This window comes from Cololabis saira, chromosome 6 (genome assembly GCF_033807715.1).
Source record: "Cololabis saira isolate AMF1-May2022 chromosome 6, fColSai1.1, whole genome shotgun sequence".
NCBI classification, from domain to species: Eukaryota; Metazoa; Chordata; class Actinopteri; order Beloniformes; family Belonidae; genus Cololabis; species Cololabis saira.
Window position 1 is genome coordinate 42,926,078 of NC_084592.1, and position 17,500 is coordinate 42,943,577.

At 36.7% G+C, this 17,500-nt stretch overlaps 1 protein-coding gene across 1 annotated transcript in view; it reads left to right on the forward strand.

The window, feature by feature from the left end:
* Positions 1–17,500, forward strand: part of sestd1 (SEC14 and spectrin domains 1) — a 38,567-nt gene that overhangs the window by 20,858 nt on the left and 209 nt on the right. The window contains 10 exon segments of the mRNA XM_061724278.1: positions 1,102–1,293; positions 1,578–1,700; positions 2,415–2,609; positions 4,979–5,093; positions 5,179–5,344; positions 9,945–10,026; positions 11,055–11,177; positions 11,832–12,023; positions 14,546–14,649; positions 15,699–17,500. The exon segment at positions 15,699–17,500 is cut by the window's right edge and continues 209 nt beyond it. Of these exon segments, the coding sequence (XP_061580262.1) occupies positions 1,102–1,293; positions 1,578–1,700; positions 2,415–2,609; positions 4,979–5,093; positions 5,179–5,344; positions 9,945–10,026; positions 11,055–11,177; positions 11,832–12,023; positions 14,546–14,649; positions 15,699–16,008 (1,602 nt within the window). The 3' untranslated portion in view covers positions 16,009–17,500.

Here is a 17,500-nt window from a genome sequence, read left to right on the forward strand (position 1 = left end):
AGAAAGAAAGAAATGAGGCTGAAAGAAAGAAAGAAAGAAAGAGAGAGAGAAAGAAAGAAAGAAAGAAAGAAAGAAAGAAAGAAAGAAAGAAAGAAAGAAAGAAATGAGGCTGAAAGAAAGAAAGAAATGAGGCAGAAAGAAAGAAAGAAAGAAAGAAAGAAAGAAAGAAAGAAATGAGGCAGAAAGAAAGAAAGAAAGAAAGAAATGAGGCTGAAAGAAAGAAAGAAAGAAAGAAAGAAAGAAAGAAATGAGGCTGAAAGAAAGAAAGAAAGAAAGAAAGAAAGAAAGAAAGAAAGAAAGAAATGAGGCTGAAAGAAAGAAAGAAAGAAAGAAAGAAAGAAAGAAAGAAAGAAATGAGGCTGAAAGAAAGAAAGAAAGAAAGAAAGAAAGAAATGAGGCTGAAAGAAAGAAAGAAAGAAAGAAAGAAATGAGGCTGAAAGAAAGAAAGAAAGAAAGAAAGAAAGAAAGAAAGAAAGAAAGAAATGAGGCTGAAAGAAAGAAAGAAAGAAAGAAAGAAAGAAATGAGGCTGAAAGAAAGAAAGAAAGAAAGAAAGAAAGAAAGAAAGAAATGAGGCTGAAAGAAAGAAAGAAAGAAAGAAAGAAAGAAAGAAAGAAAGAAATGAGGCTGAAAGAAAGAAAGAAAGAAAGAAAGAAAGAGAGAAAGAGAGAGAGAAAGAAAGAAAGAAAGAAAGAAAGAAAGAAAGAAAGAAAGAAAGAAAGAACGATAAATTCCCGTTGGTGTAGTTTAGTAGTATTTAGTATCTTTTAGAGCAGTGTTTTGGCTCCAAAGACTGAATGTGGTGATAGATTTATAGTTACAAAGGTGGAGTTGAATTGGTATTTTTTTTATCGTCATTTTTATCGTTATCGGGATAAATGCCAGAAATCATCGTGATACATTTTTTAGTCCATCCCTACTGTCAAGTCCACCTGCCTTTAATTTAAGCCGATAATCGTCCGTTATCCCGTCTTCTCCACTAGTTGCAGCTGTTTTTACCGCTCAGTGTGAGTAAGGGGGCTGGTCCAGTGGGGACGTCAATGCAAACCCTCTATTTATTTAATTAACAGATAGTGATATAGACTTGGCCTAAACCCCCGTAGCCCCCGTCCCTCATGTCCAGTCCTTCCCCCTCAGCTCCGGCCTGGTGCCCCATGGAGGAGGAGCTGCTGGCTCAGCCTCGCGTCATGAAGCTGCTGGACTCTCTCCGGGAGCAGTACACCCGCTACCAGGAGCTCTGCAGGCAGAGGAACAAACGCAGCCAGCTGGACGAGATCCACGCCAAGGTCATGCAGGTAATGTGTTTTAGTTTATTGGTCCTTTCAATTTCCACAACACAAATAACCCAAAGTACAGCTGTAAATCGTCAGTGTTATACAAAAAAAAAATATTTTTGATATATATACATTTTTATACAATTTTTTTTATACAATTTTAACTAAAAACCAAGAAAAAATTTTGCTTATATAAACTAGTGCAATGTCATTAATAAATATCATTCCATACAGTATTGATATAAGCAATAGACCAGCTTATCTCCTCCAGCTTATCTCACCTGTGTGCTGCATGTTTCCCTCAGGTGGTCACGTGGCTGCAGGGTCCCGGTTCAGAGCTGCTGAAAACTCACCAAGCCATTGGAGACTCCATCCGAGCGGCTCAGGCCCTTCAGCAGAAACACGAGGAGATCGAGAGCCAGCACAGCGTAAGGAACACATGCACGTGTCTCACAGGCTGACTTCAATTTGGGGTTAATTTGGGGGGTGTATTGGGTTAATCCCAATACTCCCCTTACTTTCTACCACTAGCCCTAAAAAAGAAGCCACAGATTTTAGGGCACTTGTAATTTTCCCAGGGCCCTGTCCCAATACTCCCACTACTCCTACTTTTCAGCACCACCCCTAAATTTTACGTGCTACGTCACTGCGTGGTTTACGTTCGGGTACGTAAGCGACTGCGTAGTTACGTTTGCACAAACGTCACACCATATCAGGAAGCCCAGAGCTAAAAGCTGTTTTAATTTCAGCTGTAGCGCTGTTAATATGCCACTTTATTAAGTTTTCATATTTTTTCAGGCGTAAAAGTAACCGTTAAGATCCCCAACCTGGGCTCAGTTTATCCAAATAACGCCTCTTAAGAAATTTGCTCCGAAAATTTCGAGATGAGAACTCGGGAGCTGATTTATGGTTCCTTTAACCCTAATAGCTCAGTGGAGCGGCGCTATTAACGAAGGCGTTGGCCCTCGTGCAGGTTCAAGTCCCGGCCCTCTCTCTCTCTAGCCATTTCCACCTAGGGTCAAATAAAGGCCACGAGTGCCACAAAAAAACAAAACTTAATTCATCCCCAAAGGGAAATTAATACAAATATATTTGCTGTTTTTTTCTGAATGGAAAGCTGTCATATGCGTGTGTGTTTCCAGGAGTGGTTTGCCGTGTACGTGGAGTTGAACCAGCAGATCGCTGCCCTGCTCAGTGCCGGGGAGGAGGAGGAGGTGGTGGAGCTGAAGGGTTTACAGCAGCAGCTCAGCGACGTCTGCTACCGACAAGCCGCTCAGCTGGAGAGTCGGCAGAACGTCCTGCAGGCGGCGCAGAGCTTCCACAGCAGCACGCAGGAGGTAATGGGGTCACCGCAGGTCATTAAAAAGCATTAAAAGTCATTAAATAAATAAAATAAAAATGTAAAAAAAGTTTGGAGCTCAAAACCCCGCGAGAGTCCCGTGATCGGGACCTCAAAACGGTACTAGTTTCTTCTGAGCGTAGTAAGATGTTCGTCCGCGGGTCGAGGCGCGGTCGTCACGTGATCCCGCAAACACAATATATTAGTATACGAAAATAAGTTCCTGGGGGTAATAATTGATGATAAACCTGGCTGGAAATCACATAAATAGTGTAAAATCAAAAATGTCAAAAGCTCTAGCAATATTAAGTAAAACAAATTATATCTTCTGTCAAAGAGCACAGTTTTTGATGTTTTTCTCACTCATAGTTCCATACATGACTTATTGTGTGGAGGTTTGGGGTAACACCTATAAAACAAATATAAACCCTATTTTCTTATTACAGAAAGAGCTTTAAGGATAATTAATAGATCTGACTATTATGAACCAACAAATAATCTCTTTATTAAATATAATAGCAGAAAATTGTTTTATTTGCCTTTAAAGCCCAGCAGAAACTTCTTCCAAACTGCATTCAGGATTTGTTCCAAATAAAAGAAACCCACTATGACCTGAGGCTGAAACTCATGTTTGAGACGACGACAGCAAGAACTAATATTAAAAAGAGATGGACATCAATTAAAGGGAAAGTTTGTTTTTTTACAACCTGGACCTTATTTCTGGCATTTTTTATGGTTGTATACTCACCCAGAGGTGTTTGGTGTCATTTGGAGTCCTTCGGAAGATATTAGGAGTTTTTTGCGAGTTTTTTGTGACAACGACCTAAAAATGTGCAGTTCTATCTACAAGTTCAGGAAAATTAGAAAATATTGTAAATACATTTAAAACACTATAATTATAAAGTATATTATCAAAAACATTCTAGAATGTGAAACATCAATTTTATATTTTGTCTTATTTATTTTTTTATCTTCTTTATGCATTGTTTGTTTTCACAGATTAATACTAATGTTTCAGATTTAAGCTGATCACAAGATAAAAAGGGCATAAGCTACGGCTTCAGCTACACCTTTTCGGCAAAAGCAATGTAATATTTTACTTTTTCATTTTTTGTTTTGTAAAAGTGGCTTGGCTTGTACAAGTCTTAAGACCGAAATAAAGACTATTCATTCATTAATTCATTAATTCATATTAATAACCCAATATCGCGCTACGGTTTGTCACCTCCAAGACACGTATCGTGTTGTTTTTGTATCGCGAAATTTCTTGGCACGATATATTGTTACACCCAGTACTCGAGTTGTAAATAAAATCAGGGGGGATGGTGGATTTGATCATATGGGGACAGATAATTTGTGCTGATTACAAATAATATAATATATTACAAATAATAGCAGTGACCAAAACACCTGCAGAAATACTGCAGGAATGACATAGCAGCAGTTAAATGCAGCCTTCTGTAAGCTTTAAATATCCACTGGGCTTACATCAAATACATCAAAACACAACAATAAAAAACAGTTTTCTGAACTTATCAATATGACTCTGTCCTTCACAGGATAAGTAAAAATTTTCATTTCATTTAATTATTTATTCAAACAGGTTAAAACAAAAACAAAAAAAATAATCAGAATACCGGTACATAAAATGTATATACCGAAAAAACAAAAAAAAACCATAAGCAAAACAAAGCAAATTAAAGAGACAAATATATATGTAGATAAATATTTCCTGTTTGAAATGGTGTAGGATGAAGTTTCAAAAAACTTTTCTAGTCCTACCCCTTCTAATGTTCTGTTTTTACCATTTCTTCAATTTCACAGAACTGAAAATGGATCACTGCAAAAACTCAAAATAAGAATATTTGTCCTATTTCTAGTTAAAATGTCTCATTTTAGTAAAAAAATCTTATTACACTTAAAACAAGACTCATCACTGGAAAAAACAACAATTTTCACCTGTTTCAAGTAGATTTTCACTTGAAATAAGTAGAAAAATCTGCCAGTGGAACAAGATTTTTTTGCTTGTAATAAGAAGATAAATCTTGTCCCACTGGCAGATTTTCCTACTTATTTCAATTGAAAATGTACTTGAAACAGGTGAAAATTGTCAAATAAGTTATTTTTCTGGTGTTATTTTTCTGGTGATGACTCTAAATGTTGAAATAGCAGTAAAACCACATTCATTGATGAAATGACATAAGGGATGGAAAGGGGGGATGGCAGTTTTACAGGGGGATGATTTGGACCGTTTTTATTTCAGGGGGGGATGCCATCCCCCCTCATCTCCCCTCATCCCTCCTCAACTCCAGTACTGGTAACATCCCTACTGAACTCCCTCCTAAAGGAAGTGTCTCCTCTCTACAGTTGTCCCAGCAGCTGGACGGTCTCCTGGGCATGCTCTGTGCTGACGTGGCTCCAACCGACGGGGCATCAATTCAGCAAAACCTCAAACTGCTGGAGGAGAAACTCCAGACAGTCGGTCTGTAACTCTGACTCGTAGCATTTTCCATCTTCCCCCAAGAGGACCTTGCATTGATTTAACTGTTTCCTGTCTGACCATGCAGAGGCGGGACTGACGGCGCTGCGCCAGAAGGGGGCGCTGTTGCTGGAGCAGATGTGCAGCCAGCCGGCGTGGGCTCTGGAAGAGGCAGAGAGTCCGGCTGGAGAGCAGCAGGACAACGTTCAGCACATCCAGGCCGTGATGGAGGAGATGCAGCTGCGCAAGCAGAGGTCACTTTTCTTTTTACTTTGCCCTTATACAGGACTGTCTCAGAAAATTAGAATATTGTGATAAAGTCCTTTTATTTTCTGTAATGCAATTTAAAGAAAAAAAAATTAAAAAAGTCATACATTCTGGATTCATTACAAATCAACTGAAATATTACAAGCCTTTTATTATTTTAATATTGCTGATTATGGCTTACAGTTTGATTCCCAGAATTTTCTAATTTTTTGAGATAGGATATTTGAGTTTTCTTAAGCTGTAAGCCATGATCAGCAATAATAAAATAATAAAAGGCTTGCAATATTTCCGTTGATTTGTAATGAATCCAGAATGTATGACATTTTTGTTTTTGTAATTGCATTACAGAACATAACAATATTCTAATTTTCTGAAACAGTCCTGTACATGTTCTGCTTTTCTGAAACACAATAATAAAATAGAATATAATACTTTTATTGTCATTATACACAGGTACAGTGAGATTAATTATCCCTCCCACAAGGTTAGAGCCAAGGAAATTAAATGCAACACAGACCAATTATCAGAATTTTCAGAATGTATTAAAGGATAAGCCCCTTGATATGTAACATCTCATTTTCAAGGGGGTCCCAAGAAAACATACAACATTACAATATATCACATTACTGTACAGACATACATGACATAAAACAAACAGAGACATCTTGCTCACCCCCTCACACACACAACCCCTAACACACATAAGTCTAGTTACAAAGTAGACTCATTGAATAACCGAAACAATTAAATAAATGTAACAGAACAGAGAGAAAAATAGAAAAAAAGGAGAAAAAATACATAAATAAATGAAAAACGTAGGCAATTTGTTTTAACCCTTGTACTGTCTTTGGGCCATATAACCCAATTCTTCTCTTCTTCTCTCCATGCTCTCTCCTTCCTTCTTCCTTTCCTCTTTTCCTCCTCTTTTACTCTCCTTTACTCCTTTTTCTTCCTACCTCCCTTTCGTCATTCGTTCCTTTATTACCTTCTTTCCTTTCTCCATTCTTTCTTTCCTTCCTTTCTCCATTCCTTCCATCTTTTCTCCCTTCTTTCCTCCCTTCCTTACTCCCTTTCCTACTTCCTTCCTTCTTTCCTTCTTTTCTCCTTTCTCCCTTCCTTCCATCTTTTCTCCCTTCCTTACTCCCTTTCCTACATCCTTCCTTCCTTCCTTATTTCCTTTTTTCTCCTTTCTCCATTCCTTCCTTCCTTCCTTCCTTCCTTCCTTCCTTCCTTCCTTCCTTCCTTCCTTCCTTCCTTCCTTCCTTACTTCCTTCTTTCCTTCCTTCCATCTTTTCTCCCTTCCTTCCTTCCTTTTCTCCCTTCACCTCCCTTGGCCCAAAGACAGCACAAGGGTTAAGATGAGAATATAATACCATCTTAAAACAATGAAAAGAGGTAATAGAACTCAAAAAAGAGGGGAAGATTATTCCAATCTGATGGAGCTTTAAAATAAAATGATCTTTTACCAACCTCTTTTGAAATTCTAGGAACAAAGAAAAAAGGAAAATTCATATGTCTGAGTGAGTATGGAGAGTTATATAGAATCATGAGTTCTTTTAAATATGGAGGACAGTGAATATAAACACATTTAAAAAGGAACTGAAGTCAGTGAAACTGCCGTCTAGATTTGGGTTGAAACCAGTTCAATGAATCAAACATAAAATTGAAATTAAAATAGTGAAATGAAGCACTTCCCTTGTAGAGGAAATATTACTCATTTACACGGTCCTGTTTAGAGACTTCCCCTCCTCTCCAGTTACGTTTGAGACTCTTTAACTTGGAATCAAACCCAGACTTTCATCAAACATCTCTTTCCTGCTCCTGAATTAAATCACCTCTAGAACCACTTTTGTGAGTTACTGTTCAAAATGAGCATAATGTCTGCTCTATGTATTTATAGAACCTTTAGAAAGATCTGTTGATGACTCTGTGTAGCATTACCACTCTTGACCACATGGGGGCGGCACATCACAAGAAAGTTTTCTTTGATGCAGAAATATAAATCATACGACGGAGTATTAGGGCCAAACTAAACTGTTGTTTCTCAGGAAACAATGATCATAAAGATTTTCCTCTTCCACAAAAGATGCAATTTCTTCCAAGTCTGTTCTTTGAAATAGACGCAGTCGTTTGCATAATCATTTTAAAGTCCTTATACTGATAATAATTTGATGCTGATGTGCTAAAAGATGAAGTATTTCCTTATTTGTGAAACCGATACCAAAATATAACTTCACAAGATGCTCAATATTCCTCATTTTAACACAGGGAGAAGAAGCTCTTCCTGTTAGAGTTCTCATAAATTACCACTTTATTCTCATAAATTACCACTTTATTCTCATAAATAACCACTTTATTCTCATAATATTACCACTTTATTCTCCTAAAAATACGACTTTATTCTCGTAATATTACGACTTTATTCTCGTAATATTACGACTTTATTCTCGTAATATTACGACTTTATTCTCGTAATATTACGACTTTATTCTCGTAATATTACGACTTTATTCTCATAATTTTACGACTTTATTCTCGTAATATTACGACTTTATTCTCGTAATATTACGACTTTATTCTCGTAATATTACGACTTTATTCTCATAAATTACCACTTTATTCTCCTAATAATACGACTTTATTCCCGTAATGTTACGACTTTATTCTCGCAACGTTACGACTTTATTCTCGTAATTTTACGACTTTATTATCGTAATTTTACAACTTTATTCTCGTAATTTTACGACTTTAGTCTCGTAAATTACCACTTTATTCTCAAAATATTACCACTTTATTCTCCTAATAATACGACTTTATTCTCGTAATTTTACGACTTTATTTTCGTAATTTTACAACTTTATTCTCGCAACATTACGACTTTATTCTCGTAATTTTACGACTTTATTCTCGTAATTTTACGACTTTAGTCTCGTAATTTTACGACTTTATTCTCGTAATTTTACGACTTTATTCTCGTAATATTACGACTTTATTCTCTTAATATTACGACTTTATTTTCGTAATATTACGACTTTATTCTCGTAATTTTACGACTTTATTCTCGTAATATTACGACTTTATTCTCGTAATATTACGACTTTATTCTCATAAATTACCACTTTATTCTCCTAATAATACGACTTTATTCCCGTAATGTTACGACTTTATTCTCGTAATTTTACGACTTTATTATCGTAATTTTACAACTTTATTCTCGTAATTTTACGACTTTAGTCTCGTAAATTACCACTTTATTCTCAAAATATTACCACTTTATTCTCCTAATAATACGACTTTATTCTCGTAATTTTACGACTTTATTTTCGTAATTTTACAACTTTATTCTCGCAACATTACGACTTTATTCTCGTAATTTTACGACTTTATTCTCGTAATTTTACGACTTTAGTCTCGTAATTTTACGACTTTATTCTCGTAATTTTACGACTTTATTCTCGTAATATTACGACTTTATTCTCTTAATATTACGACTTTATTTTCGTAATATTACGACTTTATTCTCGTAATTTTACGACTTTATTCTCGTAATTTTACGACTTTAGTCTCGTAATTTTACGACTTTATTCTCGTAATTTTACGACTTTATTCTCGCAACATTACGACTTTATTCTCGTAATTTTACGACTTTATTCTCGTAATTTTACGACTTTAGTCTCGTAATTTTACGACTTTATTCTCGTAATTTTACGACTTTATTCTCGTAATTTTACGACTTTATTCTCGTAATTTTACGACTTTATTCTCTTAATATTACGACTTTATTCTCTTAATATTACGACTTTATTCTCGTAATATTACGACTTTATTCTCGTAATTTTACGACTTTATTCTCGTAATTTTACGACTTTATTCTCGTAATTTTACGACTTTATTCTCGTAATATTACGACTTTATTCTCGTAATATTACGACTTTATTCTCATAAATTACCACTTTATTCTCCTAATAATACGACTTTATTCCCGTAATGTTACGACTTTATTCTCGTAATTTTACGACTTTATTCTCGCAACATTACGACTTTATTCTCGTAATTTTACGACTTTATTCTCGTAATTTTACGACTTTATTCTCGTAATTTTACGACTTTATTCTCGTAATTTTACGACTTTATTCTCGTAATGTTACGACTTTATTCTCGTAATATTACGACTTTATTCTCGTAATATTACGACTTTATTCTCGTAATTTTACGACTTTATTCTCGTAATTTTACAACTTTATTCTCGCAATATTACGACTTTATTATCGCAATATTACGACTTTATTATCGCAATATTACAACTTTATTATCGCAATATTACGACTTTATTATCGCAATATTACGACTTTATTATCGCAATATTAAGACTTTATTCTCGTAATATTACGACTTGTTCTGGTCTCTGGGAACATCCTGGAGACACCTTATATTGTAATAGACGCTTAGTAAATAAAATTATGTTGCCTGTGGTTGATGTTTTTCAGGTGATAGTAGCATAGATAACGTGTTTGTGCAGCAGCACATGTTCAGGTGACGACCCCCCCGTAGGGTTCAGGTAACCACGGTGATCCGTTTGTGCTGCAGGTGCGAGGACATGGTGGACGTGCGGAGGCTGAAGATGCTGCAGATGGTCCAGCTGTTTAAATGTGAAGAAGACGCCTCACAGGTGGGACACGGTCACAGACATATATACGTAGACGCCCCATCGAGTGTTCTGGCCCGCTGCTGCGAAACGTCAGCGCCGCCATATTGGATGTTCAAGACTGCGCTGTAAACTAATACAAGTAAATGAGCCTATTTTCATAAAGCATCTTTCTACAAAGAAATGTACGTTTTACGTCTCATTTATTCACTCACACACGCACTAATATACTTGGGAAACAGTTAGGCACCAAATATAATATATTTAATTTTCTCAGATGGCAAAAATAAGAACTTTATTGATCCCACATAGGAGTAATTCATGTTATATCAGCTATAGAGAACAAGGTAGTGCCGAAAAACAATATATATCCCCCCTCACAAAAATAAGAAAAATAGGGAAACATTTTCTCATCAACAAAACATATTTTACATAAACATATTACATTTCAAGTAACAAAATAACATATTTGAGCAATTTTTTTATAGATTTTTTCAGTTATTTTATTGTCTTAAAAATGGTTCAAATGTTATTTTAATGTCTGAAAAATGGTTCAAATATGTTATTTTGTTATTTGAACATTTTTAAATTTGTTTTGTTGATAAAAAAATATGTTTCTCTATTTTTCTTATTTTTGTGAGGGGGGATATATATTGTTATTCGGCACTACCTTGTTCTCTATAGCTGATATAACATGAATTACTCCTATGTGGGATCAATAAAGTTCTTATTTTTGCTATCTGAGAAGAAATTAAATATATTATTTTTGGTGCCTAACTGTTTCCCAAGTATATTAGTGCGTGTGTGAGTGAATAAATGAGACGTAAAACGTACATTTCTTTGTAGAAAGGTGCTTTATGAAAATAAGTCAATTTACTTGTATTAGTTTACAGCGCAGTCTTGAACATCCAATATGGCGGCGACGTTGACGTACGGCTCAGGTAGATATGTCTATGGGACACGGTGACGAAGATGAAAAAGACGGGGGGAAAAAAGCACTTAATGGTGAAATGACGGTGTGTGTGTGTGTTTGTGTTTGTGTTTGTTTTCAGGCAGTAGAGTGGCTCGGTGAATTGTTGGACGCCTTGTTAAAGACCCATGTCCGACTGGGCGACGACTCCCAGGAGACCAGGACCATGTTGGACAAACACAAGAAGTTTGTGGACGTGGCTCAGGTAGACGCTCGCTGAAGTCTCCAAACATAACAGTTGTGGCTCCTGACACGGGCCACGGTTACATGATGGTTTTTAATTGGGAATTAATTATTCTGAATTAAATGATTCAGAATTAAACTATTTTCCTTTGAGTTTACATAGTAATTTAAATAGTAATTCTGAATTGAGGTTTACATGGAAAACACGTTTGATCGGCTTTATCCAATTCCTCTTAAGGTCTGGGGGTTGGGACGGTTCTGATTGGATAGGGGGGAGGACCAGTTTAAGATTAAGATTCTCAGAATATTCTAATTTTTTGAGATAGGATATTTGAGTTTTCTTAAGCTGTAAGCCATGATCAGCAATATTAAAATAATAAAAGGCTTGCAATATTTCAGTTGATTTGTAATTAATCCAGAATGTATGACATTTTTGCATTACAGAAAATAAAGGACTTTATCACAATATTCAAATTTTCTGAGACAGTCCTGTAGGTGTTTACATGGTAATTTTTACTAATTTTAAATCGGATTTAATTTTAATTCTGAATTAAAGAGGAATTAAACTTCCCATGTAAACGCACTCAATTTAACCATGTCAGGAGCCGCCCCACAAGCATGACTCCTGAAACAATACCCAGCTGTGTAAACTTGTAATGTTCATCTTTTCCATCAGAGCACGTACGATTACGGCCGTCAGCTGCTGCAGGCGACCGTCGTCCTCTGCCAGTCCCTGCGCTGCACGACCCGCTCCTCCGGCGACACGCTGCCCCGTCTGAACCGGGTCTGGAAGCAGTTCAGCGTCAGCGCTGACGAGAGGCAGCAGAGGCTGGAGCTGGCGCTGAACTTCCACCTGACCGCCGAGAAGGTGAGACGCCTTTACCTTCCAGGGGCCGGATTCACCAATATGTTCTTAAGAACGATCTTAAGAAATGTCTTAAGATCTAAAATTAAGAAGTTCTTAAGTGCAATTCCTCAATATTTTCTTAAGAACCGTCATTTCTTACGAATTTCTTGTTTTTCCTACTTAAGAACTTCTTAAAATATGGCTGTATCCGAAATGTTTTTTTTCCTTTTTTTTCTATTTTTTCTTCCTTTTTCCTTTCCTTTTTAATCTCGGTATTTCGACTTTTTTCTCGAAATTTTGACTTTTTTCTCGAAATTTTGACTTTTTTCTTGACATTTTGACTTTTTTCTCGATATTGTACCTCAACATTAATCTCAACATTTCTACTTTTTTCTCGATATTCGACTTTTTTCTCAACAAGAACTTCTTAACATATGGCTGTATCCAAAATGGCATACTAAGTACTACATGCTACAGTACATACTGCATCAGTGTGTACTGTATACTGCATGCTAAATTAACGATTCAGTACGCCTGTACATCAGAGCCGTCACAATTTTAATAAATGTATTAAAATGAACATATCAGTCTATTGAATTTCATTTTATTTTATTAAACTACATATGTTTGGGTTTTTATTTAGTGCAACTCTACGTACTTGGTATACAAAATTATATATATTATTCATTTCATTCATGCTTACCTTTTCACAGAAGAAATTTTAAGACAGGTCAAGGTTGTTTTAAAGTTAAGAAAAAAGTCAAGAACAAATTTGAGAACTTTTATTTCAAGAATACCATTTATTCTTAAGTTTTTTCTTAAGAAGAAACTTAAGAAGAAAGTTGAGAAAATACTTAGAACTTTTTTGGAGAATATGACTTCTTCTCTTTTTTCTTCTTAAGACTGAACTTAAGAAAAAAATGACACTTGAGAAGATTTTTTTTCTTAAGAATGTTTTGTGAATCCAGCCCCAGGTCTGCAATAACAGGCCAGGATTTTCAGCTGATATTTGAGTCCCAGCATCAAAACTAAGTGCGTATTAGGGCTGGGGATCCATTCAAATGTCAAGAATCGATTCCATTCCGATTCTTAACCCTTGTGCTGTCTTCGGGTCAAAATGACCCAATTCTTCTATCCTTCTTTTCTCCTTCCTTCTTCCTTTCCTCTTTTCCTCCTTTACTCCTTTTTCTTCCTACCTCCCTTTTGTCATTCGTTCCTTTATTACCTTATTTGCTTTTCCTTCCTTCTTTCCTTATTTTCTCCATTCCTTCCTTCTTCCCTCCTCTCTTTCTTTCCTTCCTTTCTCCCTTCTTTCCATCTTTTCTCCCTTCTTTCCTCCCTTTCCTACTTACTTCCTTCTTTCCTTCCTTCCATCTTTTCTCCCTTCCTTCATTCCTTCTCTTCTCCCTTCACACTCCCTTGACCCAAAGACAGCACAAGGGTTAAGATTCAGAATCGATTATCACGCTTTGATTCGATCCGATATTGATTTGGTTTAGTGTTATTAAAACTGTTTTTTGAGCTGTTGCATGAATTATATGACTGTAGTTCTGCAACATATTAATACTGGTATTATATTGAGATTCAACAGCAAGTATTGGCAGCTAATGATGCTGTAAGGACCAATCAGCTCCCAGAATGCTGATAGAACTGATTTCAGAAACATCGTGGAGCAGAATTACCAAACAGATCCAGGGAGGAAACAGAGACGGATGAAATCGGTTTTAGTTTTTCCCATTTATAAGAATTTGGTTTTTAGCATTTTATGCAAATGTAACCTCAAGACAGTATATAAATAAAAGAAATATAGACAATTTATGCAATTATAACTGACAACTTTAATGTTTTCATACCTTTAAACATATTTAAAAGCAAAAACATGGCACCAGTTATTCTCGTGTCCAACAAAACATTCCTTTTTTGGGCATAAACAAAAAAATACCAAAAGTTTTAATGGAATGATGGAAAAAAAAAAAAAAAAAAATCAATCTTTAGACATAAGAATCGATTTTTAGGAATTAATATAAGAATCGATTTAGAATCGGAAAATCGATCTTTTCAACACAGGCCTAGTGCGTATACATTAAAAAAAAAAGTGCATTCAGCAGTCATTTCTGAAAATGAACAGATTTTTTTTCATTTTCTATTCACTAAATTACATTATTTAATTAAAATTATCGACGTTATTCATTTATTTTCCATCAAGAAAGTTTCATCATTAACAATTACAATATTTATGTTGTAATTGACGTCAGTGTTGTAAACTTTTTGCTATTGAATAATAATAATTGATGATAATTATTCATATTTAATTTTAATTAGCGTAATTTGGATTGCCACGGTATTAGTTTGGGAGTTAATCAAAGTCCCCAGTGCTCAGCACAAAATTCTTGATTAACTATTTGCAATGAATAACTCTGTACCCACAAACTGAAATCTTACCTTGGTGCTCCGAGTCTTTTAAACCCCTGACTGGATTGATCCAGACTGGTACAACGTTCCGGCCACATGAAAGTATAATGTTTCCTCGTACTTTGATGCAGGTGTTCCAGCAGGAAGGTGTGGAGGCCGAGTCTCTGGACGACATCGACTCTTCTGGGAAGATTCTCCTGGACAGACTGGCCCTGCCGGTCATCTTCCCTGACGGGTATGAACACACTCTTTCATGTACAAGACTTATCCTTCCACAACCAGCTCCTCGTATACTCTACCTGCTCTTAGAGAGGGAATGCATTGACGTTACTTCCCCACTGGACCAGCCCCCTTACCCCCTTACTCACACTTGCTCAAACTGAAAGTTTACGCTGCCACTCAGTCTTTCTGACACTCAGTGGGCGAAACCAGTACTGGAGTTGAGGGGGGATGAGGGGGGATGGAATCCCCCCCTGAAATAAAAATGGTCCAAATCATCCCCCCTGTAAAACTGCCATCCCTCCTTTCCATCCCTTATGTCATTTCATCAATGAATGTGGTTTTACTGCTATTTCAACATTTAGAGTCATCACCAGAAAACGTATAACTTATTTGAAAATTTTCACCTGTTTCAAGTAAATTTTCACTTGAAATAAGTAGAAAAATCTGCCAGTGGGACAAGATTTATCTTCTCATTACAAGCAAAAAAAATCTCAGAAAATCTACTTGAAACAGGTGAAAATTGTTGTTTTTTCCAGTGATGAGTCTTGTTTTAAGTGTAATGAGATTTTTTTACTAAAATGAGACATTTTAACTAGAAATAAGACAAATATTCTAGTTAAGATTTTGAGTTTTTGCAGTGATCCATTTTACTTATCCTGTGAAGGACAGAGTCATATTGATAAGTTCAGAAAACTGTTTTTTATTGTTGTGTTTTGATGTATTTGATGTAAGCCCAGTGGATATTTAAAGCTTACAGAAGGCTGCATTTAACTGCTGCTATGTCATTCCTGCAGTATTTCTGCAGCTGTTTTGGTCACTGCTATTATTTGTAATATATTATATTATTTGTAATCAGCACAAATTATCTGTCCCTAATGATAAAATCCACCATCCCCCCTGATTTTTTTTTACAACTCCAGTACTGTGCAGACCCTCTATATTTAAAGTTCTGGCATTGAATTGAATCAAAACATGAAGTTTAAACCACAAAGACAGAACGAGAGGTTTTTTTTTCCTAGCGAGGTGTGATGTGCCCGACTAAAAGTCCTGTGTTTGTTTTAGGAGTGAACAATTCTTCGGGACTCCCAGCGACACGGCGACGGCAGCGGAGGGCGTGAGAGAGCGCCTCCTGCTGGTGGAAGAGCGGCGGCTGCAGCTGCCGGAGGTGAGGCGTCCCGTCCAAGAAGAGGAGGAGGAGGACGGGGAAGAAGAGGAGGAGGAAGAAGAAGAAGAAGAAGTGCTAAACGGGCAGGAGGGATGGCTGGATGTCATCGGAGAGGAACTGAGTGAGAAAGAGGAACAAGAAGCTGACGAGGAGCAGGAAGAGGCAGAACAACACGGTGAAGAACTGAAGAGGGCGACGCAGGACTGACGTGAAACCAGCCTTAATTAAGCTCGTTAGCCATGAGCTGCTGATTAATTTCCAGCAACCTCCGAGGAGGAGCGCCCTCTACAGGTTTACTTCTGCACAACTGCAGCAGAACATTTTCTTCCTTACATTCAACCCAGATCGCTCCTCAGACTTCACCTTTTCCTGCAGGAGGATTTCATGCTTTGGATCTGAAACTGAGAGAAGTTTTGAGAAGCCTCTCCTGTTTTCCTGGCATTAGTGTTCTCTCCGAGTCTGTAACAAATGTACAATACTGCTGGTTTACTGGAATAACTAATAATCGTCTCTGCTCTTTAAAGGATGATTAACTTAAGCGTATAACTTGTAGATGCTCCTAATGTGCGCTCTCGTACGTCCTCCTCATTGACTGAATGTGCGCAGATTCCACGGTGCTTTTCCTCGGCTTCTGTTGCTCTTATTGCTGCTTCCTGCATCGGTAAATGTTACTGATCCGTCAGCGGAGCCAAGAAAAAAATGTTCTGCTTTTACTGATGAAGGCTGTGAGAGCAACTTGTTGGGAGGAAGTTATGGGCCAATCCCGAAGGTACGGTGGCCGAGACCCACCATTGCTGAAAATAAAAGTAACGCTGCAAACAGAAACAAACGCCGCTGCAAATAAAATAAACCCTGCAAACAAAATGAAACGCCGCTGCAAATAAAAGAAACGCTGCAAATAAAATAAAAAAACGACGCAAATAAAAAAGCCACAACGGAAGTGAATTACCGGGGACTATTTTTGCTGATGCACCGGTGTTGCACATTAAAAATTACACGTAACAACGTTGAACACTAACCTTTTCACTTATTTTCTCGTTCGTTGTTCTTCTTATTCCTCGCTCTTCTTATTTCTTCCTTTTCACTTACGTCCTCTTCGTCTTCTTTTCTCCTCTCACGTAAAAAACACCGGTGCATCAGCAAAAATAGTCCCCGGTAATTCACTTCCGTTGTTGCTTTTTTATTTGCGTCGGGTTTTTTTATTTGCAGCGTTTTTTTTATTTGCAAAGCGCTTATTTTATTTTCAGCGTTTATTTTACTTGCAAAGCGTTTATTTTATTTGCAGCGGCATTTCTTTTTATTTGCAGCGTTTCTTTAATTTTCCGCAATGGCGGGTCTCGGCCACCGTACGAAAGAGATCAAGAAACACCTGTTACCTTAATGCATTCTATGTAAGAGTGGTCTAAAAGTCAAACAGAGTTAATTCTCCTCGTGCTCTGCTTCCTAAATCTAGTAAAAGCTGACCTTTGATCGCATCCATGCAGTTTTGCTACAATCTCTATTAACCCGTAGGCAGCAAAGCTGGAGTTTAAAACCGGAACACTAAGAAACTGTCGCAGACCAGATACTTCTAGTTTGACATTTTCCAATGGTTTTATCCGTTATGTTTTATGAGGACTTACAATAGTATTCATACTTTTACCAGATTGTGACTAACTACATAGGTCGGGTACATTTTTGGGTCAGTGGTAAAGATTTA